We start from the raw sequence: 17,232 nt of genomic DNA, 5'->3' as shown, positions 1-17,232 counted from the left end.
AAAAAAGTAAGAGATGAAATGGGAAATGGGAACAAGGGACAGAATTCAACTTCAGTTTTCAATATTACAATATGTGTGTGTGTGTAGGAGTTAGCATTCAAACATTTTTTTTAAAAATTGGCATGTTATTCTGTGCATGTTGAAACGGATGTGAATTAGTGGTTATCACTGAGCTTATTTCAGTAACTTATTTGTTACTGAAACATACATTGGGCCCAGAAAAAGTATATGAACTCGCATTATAAATGATGAATGTCATTGATTTAGATCAGGGGTGCCTAATCCTGTTCCTGGAGATCTACCTTCCGAGATCTAGTTCAGCTCCAACCCTGATCCAACATACGATAATCCAACGATAATTACAGACTGGTGTGTTGGATCAGGGTTGGATCTGAACTCTGTCTGCAAGTAAGTAGATCTCTAGGAACAGAATTAGTCACCCCTGATTTAGGGTATGTTTACACGACAACGATGTAAAAAAAAAAAAGTTTTTCCCTTGCGTTTTTCGCGTACAGATGACAACATTGTCAAAAAGTTCCCCGTCCACACTGATCTGCAAAAAAATTTACTTTAAACGGCAATAGTTGGTAAAGAAACACCACACGGCTATAGACCAAACATGTAATATGCTTGCACAAGACGTCACCGTTTTCACAAATTTGTGTTTTTGTAGTTTACATGGAGATGATAACGGTATAACTTTCAAAAACTTACACTTTGAATCCTGTTTTCAAAAGTTTGCATTTTCAGGCCCCCTGAACGCCATTGTCGTGTAACTGAACAGCCAAAACACATAAAAACGTTTCTGTTTTTATTTGAAATCAGTGTCATGTAGAAAGTATTTGGGCTGTTTCTGGTTTCCACATGCTAGTGGAACCATAGATATCCACAATAAAGGCTAGATATCTCGTCCACGCTGCTGGCCAATGGAGGTCGACGTCTGCACCTGGCGGCCATCTTGTCACAGGCAGCTCGCTCACTCGTAACATTGTGTTTTAATGGTGCATGCACTTTTTAAATTACCATAACTTGCTCAATTTTCTACCAATTTTCAAACGGTTTGGTTTGTTATAAACGACAGAGATGTAGTAACTTATGACACTGCATACTTATGTATAATAAAGCCCCGTTCACACTACACGCAACTTTGTCGGTGCAGGTCGCCTGTGGCTGCGCTGGAGGGCATTCCCCATTAATGTTTGTGAGTGACATTCACGGAAGTTACTCTATGTTAGACAACAAATACGTTTTATTGCCGCTACAAACAAATATTTTATAAGGAAAAGTCTAAATATAAATGGAATCAGTACATAAAATGCATAATATTAAAGATGAACGAGAAACAGTGAGTGTTCTTTACCATCCAATTTACCAATTTTTACCAATTTAACTGCAGCAAAGGGGCAAATACCGGTCTATCTGGGTTCCCTCAGGGAACTTCCCTGAAACCATTCAGTCACAGAGTCCGTACGATGAACACCACTGTATGTACACGGAGATATATCATGAATTATAGGACAGTTTCTGACTGCTAAAATGAACTTCTCGTTCAACTTGCCTCGGTCAGACTCGGCACTGAAGAGTGACGCGCTCCACTGACTTCACTCCTATTGGTTGTCGCTCGTGAAAATCGCCCTTCATTTGCATAAAGTTAAACATTTCTCAACTTTGTCGCGTCGCTGGACACGCCCCACCGGTCGCTGTCGCGCGTGTCGCCGGAAGTCGCCCGCTCACCATTGATAATGAATGGTATCGCGTCGCTTGGTCGCGTGTAGTGTGAACGGGGCTTAAGTGTATCAATAAATAATCATCCAGAATTATAGCCACGTTAATAACGTTTGTAAGAAACCAAACCGTTTGTAAATCCGTCAAGATTTCAACAAAATAAGAGTATTTGTGTTCGTGCTGATCACTCATCTTACATCAGCTTGCCTGTGACAAGATGGCCGCCGGTGATGACGATAAAAACTCCGCCGTAAGACATCTAGCCTTTATTGTGGATATCTATGAGTGGAACAGGCCCATACAATTTTGCAAAAGTGGATTTGGTAGGACAACTTAATTATTTACATGTAAATGTAAGATGTAGAAGTTTAAATGTAATCTCTCTCTGAAACTTGTGATGATGTGATAAGGATGCTCTAGACTTACGGTTTCATAATCAACCATCTCTTCATGTGATGTTGGAAATGGTAGGTTCACTTTCCAATGACACCAGTTCGAACAATATGGCATCCCATCGCAGGAAGAGGGCAGCAACGTCCAGACCTGAGAGGGTGTGGCCTGAGGGTGTCATTCCTTATGTCATCAGTGGGAACTTCAGTGGTAAGTCACGTACACATAAACAGCTGTTTGTAGTGAAAAACAATAACAAATGATTGTATTGTATCGTAGGTCGTGGCAAACGACGGGCAGGGCGGGGCCGAGAGCCGTGGGAGCGGAGCGAGTGCTAATGAGTGTCACCTGCTCGCTACCCCGGTCTCGAGTCCCAGGGAGGAGCTTCAGAAGGATAAAAGGAGGAGTGACCACAGTGAAGGACTCTCTCCTTTTATCCTTCCAGATCTCCTCCGTGAGACTCGAGACCGCTGTGGCGCGCAGGGGGACGATCATTAGCACTCGCGCCACCAGCCCCTCCCTTCTTTCCACATAAGTCCCAGACAGCAACATAGTGTCGGCCCAGATCCGGCCCACATTTGGAATCCAGATGTACCAGATGTGGGTCGGATCTGAGCCGACACTATGTTGCTTTCTGGGGTAGAAAGGGTACACATTCATGTGTCTAAAATCGGTCAGTCCAATCGATCCGCACCTTACGTACATAATTTGTTTTGACTAAAGATTATTTGGGTGGACGATTTCCCTGCACAGATTTTGCAACAAGTTTAAGATGATAATGTTGACCAACATAAAGCACCTTAGTTTGAAAGGTACTTCAATGCGAGCTGTGCTTCATATATTACTACACTATTGACACTAGCCTACGACCTTTTTTTGCCTGCAAATCTTTTTTTTTTTGAACCACACATTAAAATCGGCTTGAAAAAGAAGTAGCGTTAGTCTTTTCTTCCCTCTTGTGATGTATATTCGAGTGAAACGGCTTCTTGAACAAGAAAAAAATGTAGGACTTGATTTTGTTTATTGGGAATTGATTGTATGGTTGTAGTTTACTATTGGTGGAGTTCGTTTGAGTGACAGGTTTCCCCACCCTCAAGCCAGTAAACACGTCATGAGAGAAGAGATGTCGTTTCAAGAAGAATTGGAAGTTATTTTGTTTATAGATTATGAGTTCACATGAATTTAAAGGGGTCATGAACTGGCTTTTTTAAATTTTATTATATTGTTGTCTGAGGTCAACTTATGACGTTCGCTTGGTTTTTGCATTCAAAAACATCAAAATGAATAAGTAATAGGCTATTTTCTACCCTAGTTTTGAGCCTAGCTGAAAAACACTCGGTTTTTATGGGCGTCTCGCACTGAAGGCTTGGAAGTAAACGCCCACTGCTGTGAGTGGATAACAGTTTTGCATATTATAATGAGTTTCAACTCACCCGTCGATGTACTTGGGGGAAATTGTTTTGAAAACGTCCAATGTTGTAAAATGGCAACCGGAATGATTCGCCCATACATGTTCGACCCAGAGTCCGTGTGTTGCACCATTCCTGTCGGATCCGATATAGACGGCACAGCACCGTTCTTTACTCTTAATCGTTCTGCAAATCCAGTCTTGTTTACAAAGCAATCCTCAGTGAAATGAAGCAAACAGACGGATAATGTTTTACCCTCATCAGCTGGAACGTCATTAAAAATAAAGTTTATCCATACCGTCCTATTGGAATCCAGAGGAAGCTTATGCAGCGACTGTCTTCTTCCACAACCAGGCGCTGCACAATATTCTATATTGCTCGTTCAGTAGCTCGATCCGGTTTGTCAGCATGAAGTAGGAATCTATGTTATTTAGCTATGCGTGTAATGCGCGAATCAGTGGGCGGGGCTAAACCAGCCGTGTCGAAGTAGGCGTTGATCTTCTTCTGCGGGGGTGGTGTTTTATCCTCTTTGTCGTCATAGTTCCCCACTTTGAAAAACGAGTCGTTTGCTGAGGCTGGTGTCAATAAAAGCTTTTATTGGACTAACAAGGACGTTTTCAGTTCTGAAACTTACAGGATATTCTCATAATATGATGACCTCTTAGATGTCAACAGTGATGCCGGTAACGCGTTACTAAGTAACGCGTTATTCTAATTTGACCCCTTTTTTCAGTAACGAGTAATATAACGCGTTACTATTTCGAAACCAGTAATCAGATTAAAGTTACTTATCCAGGTCACTGTGCGTTACTATTTTTGTAATTTTCCTTAGAAAATATATATATATATTTATTTCTTCTTGCATCTCGGGGAGTGTGCGCGACAAGTCACGTTTTCAGCATGAGGTTCACGTCACGTGTACCACGCACGCAGCGACACAAATGTAAACAACATTGGAGGGAGGAGAGAGATGCGCTTTTTCTAGCTGGAAATACAGTCACTATTTTGAGTTTGTCTCAGCTAAAGATGGCAACATTAAGGTCCGTTGTAAACTGCTGGGCTGGCGGTGACAAAGTGTTATCTACCTACAGAAACACTTCGTCAAATTTGAAAAACAAAACAAAAAAAAAAAACATTTGGATTCGCAGCACCACACTTACTTAGCAAACTTACAGAGCAAGTCACACCAGGTGTTGTGAAGCAGAGAGCAGGTTCCCCACCACAAAAGCAAAAGCTGGACTTCGTTGCAAAACCAGTAAGTGGGGGGAGTTGAAGAAGTTGGTCGGGCAGTTTGTTGTGGAGGAAATGCTGCGATTAAACACGGTTGATTCGCCTTCGTTTCAACCCGAGAGGTTTGAGAAGCTTCTGTTAATGATGTACAACCACTGGTTTTACTCGCCTCTCTCCTTAACTCCTAACATAAGATTAAACATTAGATAAAAAATAAAGATAAAAAAATAAAAAATGTAGATTATAAATAGTAAGTTTTGTCACAGTGTTAACTGTTAAATATGTCAGGTCAAGAAATTTTATAGTCTATATTTTAAATTTTTATAAAGACAAGTATTTATGTTAAGTGAAGACAAGAAAGGCTGTCTTTATTTTATTTTTTATAAAACAAGTATTTATGTTAAGTGAGGTGAAAAAAGACATAAGTTAAGTCAAGAAAGACTGTTTTTTTTTTGTAAAACATGTTTTTTTCAGGAAATAGTTTTTAAGTTAAACTTTAAATAACAGGAGATAGATTGTTGATGTTACTGTTAAAAATACACTTCCAATAAAGTAAATGTTGGCAAAACCGGTTATCATTTTTTTTTATGTTGAGGTCATGTGTTTTTGTAATGTTGAGGTCGTTATGTTGAGGGTGTGTTGTCGGCAACTGCTGAATGTAACTAATAAAAGTAACTTGTAAGTAACTTAGTTACTTTTAAAATCAAGTAACTTGTAAAGTAACTTAGTTACTTTAAAAATCAAGTAACTTGTAAAATAACTTGGTTACTTTTTCAAAGTAACTGTGGCAACACTGGATGTCAAAAGCTCAAGGAAAATTTGATTTCTCAGTTCATCACCCCTTTATATAGATAATGGTGTACACAGATACATCCTTTATGATGCCAAGAAATTCTGCTCATTCCTAGTTCGTGTGTGTTTGTGTGCTGTACAGGTAGCCAGAGAGCCATATTCAGACAGGCTATGCGACACTGGGAAAAACACACATGTGTGACGTTCATTGAGAGAACAACAGAGGAGAGCTACATCGTCTTCACCTACCGGCCGTGTGGGTAAGTGTGTGTGTGTCGTAACGGGCTTGCTTCACAGGGGTGTGTATGTGTTGCTGTGTGACCATGTCTTGTGTCAATGTGAGAGAGTTTCCACAGCAGGAGGACGAAACCTTTGACTCTTCCAGGAAGGAATCAAGCTTGCTTCTCTTGCTCATGTGGAGCGTGTGCTTTTCACTCTTTTCTTTCCCTTCTTTCCTCTTTCTTTTCAGTCTCGTCCTGATTTATCGCTCAAGTGGTTTTCCATCCTCTTCATCCGATCTATTCTGCTTATCTGCTTTGTGTGCCAACAGACGGATTTGTGTGTTTATGTGTGTGTGAGCCCTCGTGTCTTGACCTTGCGATTGCTCTACGCTTGGCTGAGGAAACACCAGCCGTCTGTATCACACTGTTCTCTACAGGGCTGTCACCTGAACATGCGTGTTTTATACTTGCACAATGGCTCCGTGTAGATGCTTCAATAGTTCAGACCCCAGCTTGACAATCACATCCGCTGGAGACAAATCAACCCCTGGAGACCGCGTTGGCACGTCGGTGGTGCTCTTAAGCTGCTTCCGTCTGCTGGAAAACAGGATTTATTTTGATCTTCTGAAATACGTGTTTGACGAACTCAAACCCAGACCCCACAGACCATTCGTGGAAACTAAGATGCAAAAATGTGTCAATTGGACCTGTGTTTGTGTCTGCGTTTACAGCGTGTTTTGCAATCTCGGACGGTTGTTTAAAAAAAAAAAATGGTCTTGGTAGCAAACTGACATTGAATTAACGTGGAAACATGACATTGACATTGTTTTGCTCATCGAATTAACGTTTAACCAACGTCAGACGCGCCATTCTTTAAAACGAACGGAAAATCAACTTGAAATCAACATCGTTTCAACGTTAGGAAAGCAACTAACTGCATCGATTTTCCGTTAGTTTTGAACAATGGTCGCGTCTGACGTTAATTCAATGAGCAAAACAATGTCAGATCAACGTTGTTTCGATGTCACGAGAAACGTCATTTCTACGTTGAGTCAATCCCAGATAGCAAACTGACATTGAATCAACGTGGAAACATGACATCGAAACAACGTTGATCTGACATTGTTTTGCTCATCGAATTAACGTTGAACCAACGTCAGACGCGTCATTCTTTCAAAACTAACGGAAAATCAACTTGAAATCAACGCGTTGTTTCAACGTTATGAAAGAACGTAGGCTGGTCATGTGTGTGATGCTGGCCAATCGTGAGCCTACTGACTCTCACTGTTACGCTACGTGAACTCACTCAGAGGCCCACACAGGAGAAAATGAATAGTTAAAGTCATTATTTATTTATGTGTTTGTGCACAAAAAGTACTCACGTCGCTTGATAAACTTATGGTTGAGCCACTTGAACTATTTTAAAGGATAATTCCGGTATTTAACACCTTGACTCTATTTTGTAGTTTGTTTTGAATGAAATAAAGGGTGGACTTAGAAATTTTGACAATGGGTCCTGTCTCGACTTTTTGACTATTTTAGAATCGCCTGTGACAGCGTTAGACTGGCTGTCTATGGGCATGCACAAACATGTCCTTAAAACAACCCTTAACGTTCATTTTCAAAACTGTACAACTCACCGAGTGGTTGGTGGTGTTCGTTGATGTTCTGAAACAAGTAGCGTAGCAAACGTGTCGTTTTTTTAAAATCACGTTGATGTCTGCTGGAGGATTCAGTGCTCGTTGATATTACTGCGCTAGGCTAGCTACCGGAAACGGAAAGGGGTCTGTTTACATTTGGTTGTAGTCTTTTCGCTCGGTTCTCCGTCTCTCAGAAGGCTAGCGTGAGCAGAGCAACTGTGCTCCCGCACTTTTTTTACGCTGCGCTAGACATCGTGTCCGTACAGCGTCCTGGTTGTCGCCATCAAGTGGTCGGGAGTGTGCTAACGCTTCAGGCTCAAATATCGAGCGGAAGTTTATATGCGGTTGTGAGGTATCTGAATAAATAGTTCCACAATAGCAAACAACACGGATTGAAAGCATACATTGCGCCGATATATTTGTTTTTAATCATCAACGAACACCACCAACCACTCGGTGAGTTGCACAGTTTTGAAAATGAACGTTAAGGGTTGTTTTAAGGACATGTTTGTGCATGCCCATAGACAGCCAGTCTAAAGCTGTCACAGGCGATTCTAAAAAAGTCAAAAAGTCGAGACAGGACCCATTGTCGAGATTTCTAAGTCCACCACTCTATTTCATTCAAAACAAACTACAAAATAGACTCAAGGTGTTGAATACCGGAATTATCCTTTAACAATGTTTTCACTAACTTTCTGGGCCGGCCAGTTTCAATTACGATAGAAGCCTATGGTGGAGTGAGACAGCTCTCAGATTCAATCAAAAATATCTTAATTTGTCCCTAAGATGAACGAAAGTCTTACGGGGTTTGGAACAACATGAGGATGAGAAATTACTGACAGGATTGACATTTTTGGGTGAACTAACCCTTTAACTGTGCATCTTAAATTAAAAAGATATTGTTTGAAGGGTAGTATTACACAATTTGTTGCCTTAAAAGTGCAACATTATTATGGCATCGTAGGACACACAGAAGCAGGTGGGATTTTGTTGCAACTAATCTTGAAAAGTGTGTTGTTGCACTTTTTTTTTTTGAAATCATGAAAAATGTAGTCTGAAATCTCTGAAATTTAATGTTCAAATCTCACATACTTGACAAAACAAATCCACTGTATGGACAGACAAATAAAAGTGCATATGTTTTCTATCAAAGGCAAGTCTTGCAAGTTCTAGCAAAGTCAAAAGTGGATGCTACTTACGGCATTTTCCAGTGAAAGTTCTTATGGGGGTCATACTTCCAAAAAGTATAATCTGTGATTCCGAATGCCAGTATCCACACCGGCGCGACGACTGGCAGCCGCACACTCTCCTCAAACATTGTGTTCATCCGCGCTGTGCCGTGCCGAGGCACAACTCGCGTAATGTTGATAATTCTGCGAATAACTGCAATTGCAGATTTCAAACAGAGATGGCGACAACGACGAAACTACAGACTGCAGCTTTAATTAATGTAGTAATAATGATAATAGGTACTAGTGTTGTCAAAAAACTCGGTACTTCGGTTCCAAGTCGGTACTAAAAAAAAAAAATGTTACGGTACCAGCTTTTCTAGGTACCGAGTACCAGGTTAATCCAGTTCTGTTCTAGACGCGATGTCTGAAACGTGCACAGTTGCGTCCTCTTTATAACGCTGATATGGCTCTCTCTCTCTCTGAATCCACTTGTTGAAACGAAAGGAGGAAAGAGCCACATATGTAAATATTTTGGATTAGGCTAATGTCACGTTGCCATAAGAGGCCGATTACATGCAAATTCGCAATTTCAAATATAGGCGCGATTCAAGCGCGCTCATAATAAAAACTCGTTGGCGTTGCATAGCAACGACAGACGCCGCGTGAGAGCAAGCGCTTTGGAAAGAATAAGCACGCGCAAAAATATAATTAAAAAACACGCGCGACATGTGAACGGCCTCTAAAGTGCTTTCGGGGTGTTTTACGAGTACATGAACACAGTAGTATCCACCCGACACCAGAGTACTACTGGTATTAGTATTGTCATTAAATGTCAGTGCCAGTTCTAGGCGTATTCTTGCCTTTATAACTCAGCAGGTTTAAAAAGCCTTTTTAAAATTAAATATGACTGCAGTTTTAGATTAAATAAAAGGACAGTCAAGTCAAATAAAACATGTTTTATGGTAATGCTACAAAGATACCATTCATCAACATTACTTAGTTATCAACACATTGAGTGAGCAATATATTTTTACAACATTAATTAATGTTTGAAAATGTTATTTATTACAAACACCTGATTGTTCATGTTTGTTCAGTTAATTCATTGTGCATTAAATAAATAATGGATTAAAACTTTACAAACAACTTTAAAAATGTGTTAGTGTATACCATTGTTTATTTTAGGTCATTTTATATAATCTTTTTCTAAAGTGTTTATAATACAAATGTACAGTTTCCATACTTGTAACCGTGATAAACACTTAAATATATGTAAATTTAAACTAAGCTTTGGTACCGAAATTGGTACCGAGAACCGTGAATTTTAACTGGTATTGGTACCGAATACTGAAATTTTGGTAGCCTACTGTGACAACACTAATAGGTACATATCAGAGATTGTAATGTGACCATTTCTTCTCATCCTTCAAAAACAAATGATCCTTACTGTGCCATTCATATTCTATTAGTGCATTAATTATTATATATATATATATATCAATAATATCACTGGTGTTCATTTTACTGTTCCCAATGAATTTTAGGAGAAACAAAGTCGATACCAGCAATGAAACGTGATTTAAAGACGCGCAACATCTCAGAGCAATAGAAGTTTCCTATAGGAAGTCACATTCAATTCACATAATAAGAGCATACAGTGCTAGAAATGAAAAGTGAGACAAATGCATAACCAATGATTAATGATTTCCTCAGTGAGCTTGTTTGCAAATGAAGAAAGTCAGTCATACTGACAGAGACGAATGTAACAGGCTGTTTGCTTTCTCACTGTTTAAGTAGACGGTCCTTGCGGTCGGGCAGCGAGGGAAACTTCATAAACTACACCACTGTGCAGGCTTTGCCAGGCGTTTTCAGCTCTGTCTGTGTTTGTGTGTGTGTGGAGGTGATAAAACATTAAGATTTTTTCCTCTTTACAGTCAGTAGTAGTTGCCAAAGCTCTGCTGAGCCCCTGTGTGTGTGTGTGTGTGTGTGTGTTCAGGCGATTCCTGTCTGTGCTGTGCAAAGTTCAAGGCAGAGTTTCTGGAGTGAGCCGCTGGGTGCTCCATAATTAAAGACTGATCTTTTGCACCCACATGTGGGTTTGTGTGTGTGTGTGTGTCTCAGCAGTTTTTCTCCCACATATCCCAGCGCTCTCAGAAAGGGATTGTTTGATTGTTTGTTTTGTGTGTGTGTTACTGCTGTGGCATCGCGCACAGGTCCCCGTTTCTATCTGGATTTTGCAACACGTAGCTCTAAGCAAACTTACAAAACAAACCATGCATGACATTTTGTTTGAGTTCACTTTGTGTTCTGTGTCACTTTGTAACTTCGCTTGCTTGCACTCTAAAAAATGCTGGGTTGTTTTAACCCAATTTTGGGTCAAATATGGACAAACCCGAAATGTTGGGTTAAAAATGTAATGTAAAAATTTAACCCAACGGCTGGGTTAGTCCATATTTGACCCAAAGTTGGGTTAAAACAACCCAGCATTTTTTAGAGTGTGTGTGTTGTTGAAAAGAGGCCAGTTTACACATAAACACGCTACATGATCCAAGATAAGAATAGTACGACACTCAAGAGGAACATTTCATGTCAAATTTTATTATATTTTAAATAAAATTAAGCTTATACTATATGCTTCTGTGTAATGTGAAAAAAAAATCTCTAAAAATGCTGGGTTGTTTCAACCCAAATTTTGGGTCAAATATGGACAAACCCAACCGTTGGGTTAAAAAAAAACAGCTAGGTTTGTCTATATTTGACCCAAATTTGTCCCAAAACACAAATTCATGGTTAAAACAACCCAGCATTTTTTATAGTATGTATTTAAACAATAATTATTACATAAAGTATTTATACATTGTGGTACTACTGTATTTGTTTTACACCATGTAATTTATGCAAATTATGTTATAAGAAACAAAGTGTGTTTTTATTTTTATTTTTTACGGTAATGATTTTTTTTGCTTGGAAAATGTGTTTAATTATCATAAAAACAAATGCTAAATTGGTCCTACAGGTTTAAGGTTTAATTTTCTTTGAGAAATCCTATATTTATAATGAATAAATATATATATATATATATATATATATATATATATATATATATATTTAAACCAATATGTATTAAATTGAGTAATTATACTTTAAATATATGAATATTATATGAATTACATTAGGAATATTTATAGATTAAATATTAATGACATTTGTGGTGAATATTTATAATGAACACTATTTATAATAATGATAATAATAAAATATTCCCTTTGATTTTTGGATGAAATATAAACCAGACTTATCTGTGTGATATTCAACCAATCATCATGATAAATGAAATACACATCTTATACAATATGACAAACATGACTGAAAGATTATTGACAAGGATGCTTTTTTATTAGGTATTACACAAAAAAATCATTTTGTGACCAATGAAATGTAATATTTCAGTTGTTTTGATTCACGCATTATTAAGTGTAATATTAATTGATATGTGGATGAACCTCCGCAGGTGCTGTTCGTATGTTGGCCGGAGAGGAGGGGGTCCGCAAGCTATATCCATCGGGAAGAACTGTGATAAGTTTGGAATTGTGGTGCATGAGCTTGGTCACGTGATCGGATTCTGGCATGAGCACACGCGACCCGACAGAGACGAGCATGTCAGTATTATACGGGACAACATTCAGCCAGGTAGGAAAAAAAAGTCAAATATTGCCGACGTTTGCCTGAAATGATCTGTATTGGAGGTTCAGATTACACGAGTAACTAAATACTGTCATGGTCATTTGTAGAGGTCAGAACTAATTTTGGAAAACAACCCGATTGTACAACACAGCCCAAATTCTGCACCGACCTCTCATTTCTTATCGTGAATGTTGGCCAAAGTATTTGTTAGTTTTACTTAATAAATAGAGTTTTACTCTGACTGTTAATGTAGAGTTATAACTCAAATGTACTGACACTCATAACATGCATAAATGCATTTGATGACAAAATATCACACTTTTTGAAAAATAGATTAGTGGCCAAAAGTGATGTCCAACCTTTGAAAATTGACATCTTCACCCTTTATTAAAGTATTGTTAAATACTTTACACCCTTGCCTCATTTAATATAAGCGGTTCTATGAATATGCAAATGAGCCCCGCCTCCGCTCACTCACACCAGCTCAGAGATCCACTCGTTCACCTTTTTTTTTGTCCGAGACACCCTTTTTCCCCAGAATATGTCCCAAGAATATCATTTAATGATATTATCGCTCTTGTAAGTTTGCAGCAAGGATGACAAAATATGTTGTTTTCAAGCAAAAGGTATGTTCACTCTAACCAGATGTTTATGCACAAATGATAGCCTATAATATTGAAAATACAATAACAAAAACATCAATATAGGCCCTTTGTAATTTAAAAACGTAAGCCTAGGGGAAGCCTATATATTGGCCCTATTTGAAATAAAAAAACAAGAATATTCACATTGGTATGTAGGTAAAAAAAAAAAAGAAGAAAGAATATAGGCTATTACTTAATGACTCCTGTTTGGGGCCTCAATACTAGCAAGTTATATGTGACGCTTTATTTTTTACATTTTTGGCACTTTAGTGAGTGATAATTTTGCATTTATTAACAGAACAAAGCGTCTTTCGGAAGAACATTGTAGCCGGAACTACTTCTGTCTGTGTAGGTTTATGACGAGTCATGCAGGTACTGGGCTACTCCGCAGCGATCCGAACCAGTGTAAAATAGTCCCAATGTAGGTGTACCATAGTGGTTCAGGATAAGCCAAAAACACGGATTGATGGATTCATGATGAACTCGCTCAATATATAAATTTTGAGCATAAAAAAGTTTAGCCTTTTATTAAAGGCTCGTTGCTCAAAACGCATCAAAATATGATGCGACCCCCCACAGAGCTCGCTGAGGCCCCCTTGTGGTCCGCGACCCCCCTGTTGGGAAACCGATGCACTAGTTGACGATCACGCGTTGACCTGATTGGTTACAAGGTAGTGTGTGACGTCAGAAACACCAGCGATTTCAAACCGTGTTTTTGAGACTGTCATTGTTAAATACTCAGCAATGCTGTCGACTTATGAATTTACACATGTTTTCCCAGATAGCAAACTGACATTGAATCAACGTGGAAATATGACATCGAAACAACGTTGATCTGACATTGTTTTGCTCATCGAATTAACGTTGAACCGTCAGACGCGTCATTCTTTCAAAACTAACGGAAAATCAACTTGAAATCAACGCGTTGTTTCAACGTTATGAAAGCAAACCAATTTTCGATTTTCATTTAGCTTTGAAGAATGCCGCGTCTGACGTTGGTTCAACGTTAATTCGATGAGCAAAATCAACGTTGTTTCAATGTCATGAGAGACGTCGTTTCCACGTTGATTCAATGTCAGTTTGCTGTCTGGGTTGTCTTAAAGCATATTTAAAACACCACATAGACATAGAAACAACATTAAAAACTTGACTTTCACCACAGGGGACTTTCAAGATTTTGTAAGCATATTGCACATTTGATCGAGTCAGATATTTGGCCAGGCTGTAAACAAATGCAAATACAAGAGAGAACCAGCGAAATATTAATACCTGTTTATGCTTGCTTTTTCCTATGAGCTTTTTGTATTCCTTTGCTTTTTTTTTTTTTCGGTAATTAATACATACTATGGGCCAGATTTACAAACAGCTTGCGTCAGCACAAACCCTCTTTTGGCGTTAAAAGAGGCTACTGTCAGGGTTCACCAAAGACACACAGTGAACAATTAGCGCTGAAAAGGCATGGACAGGTTTCTTTTTATGGCTGATCTTCCTGCATATGCAGTATTTAAATGAATCATGAAAGGTGATTTACTAAGGTTTGCACTCGACGGGTTACTGGTATTTGTGCCATTTACCGTCCAAAAAACACAATTTGTTACCTTAAATGTGCAATATTATTATGGCATTGTAGGACACAGTGGCGGTTCTACTCTGAATTTCACCCAGGGCGAGACCCCCCCCCCCAAAAAAAAAAAAAAAAACCAAACAAAAAACAAAACAACAACAATCCAACAATAAAATCACATACCGTTCATTTGAAAAACACAGTAGAATCCAGTTATTTTGCTAGTTTAATCTAACTTTAATTAGGAAGTAACCATTAGCGCATTGGTTATTGCCTTAAATTATATGCATGGCACACTTTTAGTTATGGCTTGTTAAACAATATTTGTCACGAAATGGAGTTTTTAAAAGTAAAAGGGTCTGAGAGATACTTATTTAGTAACACAATACTTATCTCTTATAACACTATCCAAACTGTTATAGACCTAAAATAGCTTTTGTAGCCCTATGTCACTCTTAAAATGTTAGAATGTTAGAAAATAGAAAATTGTACTTTGCATATAGGCTACTGTAAAAAGACAAAGTTGATCATTATGTAAATTATTTTCATTTCATGAATATAGTGACCAACATGATCACATACACAAAAAGCCTAATACACAATCAATTCACCAAGTTAATAACATTAAAGATTTGTTTTAAAGGAGTGTCTTTTATCTTACCTACTAAACTTAAAAAAAGGTTAACACAAAAAGAGATTTTATAAAAATATATACCTCATATTTCAGCATTCAATCATCTCTATAAAAAGAATGAGTCAATAAAGATACATTCCTGACATTTATAATGCACAGTAGCTTATCTTTTATTATTAATAGTAAAATTCGGACCGATTTGCCAATGGCTGTCGTTGCAATACAACCATGCACTGGGCTCTCCACAATGACAAAGAAGTTTTAGTAGCTAATGTATTTCCACCACAGAAAAACGCTTGCTGAAGCTCTGCTAAAAGATCACTCCCATACTGAAAAGTTTATGAGCGCGCCTCCCGCGAGCGCATAATGAGCGCGCTTCCCCTGCGCCTAATCGCCTATTTGAAATAACGACTTCGAGCGCGCAAAAGACGCGATACGTGAACTAATCAGGAGACCCTCTTGACATCGCTTCTGTGCACGGCACCTTCTCAGCAATTAGGGGCGCCATTGCCAATAATTGAATCGAAATGGTAAAAAAATAGAAAACCTTCGAGGCACAGAAGATTTTTTTAATTGCTCGTGCGTGCCGCCCCCCATGTGACATGAAGAAATGCCGCCCCGGGTGACTGCCCGGTTCGCCCGTGCCTAGAACCGCTACTGGTAGGAAACACAGGAGCAGGTGGGATTTTGTTGCAACTAAGTCTTGAAATCATGTAAAATGTAGTCTGAAATCTCTGAAATTTAATGTTCTAATCTCTCAAACTTGACGAAACAAATCCACTGTATGGACAGACAAATAAAAGTGGATATGTTTTCTATCAAATTCAAGTCTTGCAAGTTCTTGCAAAGTCAAAAGTGGATGTTACTTACGGCATTTTCCAGTGAAAGTTCTTATGTTGGTCATACTTCCAAAAACGTATAATTAATTAGTATTCAACAAAAAGTTGATAATTCCGCGAATAACTGCAATTGCAGATTTTGAACAGAGATGGCGCCAACGACGAAAAACTACAGACTGCAGCTTTAAAGGGTTAGTTCACCCAAAAATGAAAATTAAGTCATTAATTACTCACCCCCATGCTGTACCAACCCCGTAAGACCTTCGTTCGTCTTCAGAACACAAATTAAGATATTTTTGATTAAATTTGAGAGCTGTATAACTACCACATTGGCTCCTAAGGGACTGCCTCTTGACGGCCCAGAAAGTCAATGAAGAAAATGTTTAAATATCCCAAGTGACTACCGTGGCTCAACTATATGTTTATCAAGCGACGCGAATACTTTTTGTGCGAAAAAACAAACAAAAATTTTTTATTTTATTCGACTATTCCTTTTATACCTTGTAGGCCAGAACGAGACTTCCTTAGATTTCCACGACGCATGCGCGAGAATTGCGATCTCCTTACACTACATCAGTTGAGTTCTCGCGCATGCGTCGTGGAAATCTAAGGAAGTCTTGTTTCTGGCCTACAAGGAAGAAAAGGAATAGTCGAATAAACTCGTTATTTTTGTTTGTTTTTTCGCACAAAAAGTATTCGCGTCGCTTGATAAACATATAGTTGAGCCACGGTAGTCACTTGGGATATATAAACATTTTCTTCATTGACTTTCTGGGCCGTCAAGAGGCAGTCCCTTAGGCAGCCAATGTGGTAGTTATACAGCTCTCAGATTCAATCAAAAATATCTTCATTTGTGTTCTGAAGGTGAACGAAGTTCTTACGGGGTTGGTACAGCATGGGGGTGAGTAATTAATGACTTAATTTTCATTTTTGGGTGAACCAACCCTTTAATCTATGTAGTAATAGTGATAATAGGTACATATCAGCGACCATCCTCATCCTTCAAAATCAAATGATCAATATTGTGTTTAGTAAATCTGGCCCTTTATATGATAAAGCAATGCATGCATTCCTCTGCATACTGGTTACCAGTGTAACTTCATCCACTAAAAATAGCCAAAACACCAGCTTATGAATAGTAACTGAGCAAAAAAGATGGAGCAAGGTCAATAAAAAACAAAAACAAAACATATCATTTGTTTGCAGGAGTTATTTGTTTTATGGCATTTTGCATCAAATGCAGCGAAGTTCAGTAGTACTTTAATGAAGTGTCCTCGGTCCCTGTACG

General features: G+C 38.6%; 1 protein-coding gene across 1 annotated transcript in view; it reads left to right on the top strand.

Annotated features, from left to right (window-relative positions):
- The window catches only part of bmp1a (bone morphogenetic protein 1a), a 115,047-nt gene that overhangs the window by 33,902 nt on the left and 63,913 nt on the right, over positions 1-17,232 (top strand). Inside the window, exons 3-5 of the mRNA XM_089119300.1 lie at positions 2,197-2,325; positions 5,689-5,806; positions 12,091-12,269. Coding sequence (XP_088975426.1) covers positions 2,197-2,325; positions 5,689-5,806; positions 12,091-12,269 — 426 coding nt within the window. The remainder of the gene's footprint in view (positions 1-2,196; positions 2,326-5,688; positions 5,807-12,090; positions 12,270-17,232) is intronic.

The sequence above is a fragment of the Pimephales promelas genome, chromosome 14 (assembly GCF_988280905.1).
Source record: "Pimephales promelas chromosome 14, fPimPro1.hap1.1, whole genome shotgun sequence".
In the NCBI taxonomy this organism is placed as follows: Eukaryota; Metazoa; Chordata; class Actinopteri; order Cypriniformes; family Leuciscidae; genus Pimephales; species Pimephales promelas.
The sequence above is the reverse complement of the archived record's forward strand: the minus strand, read 5'-3'. Positions and strand labels throughout refer to the sequence as shown.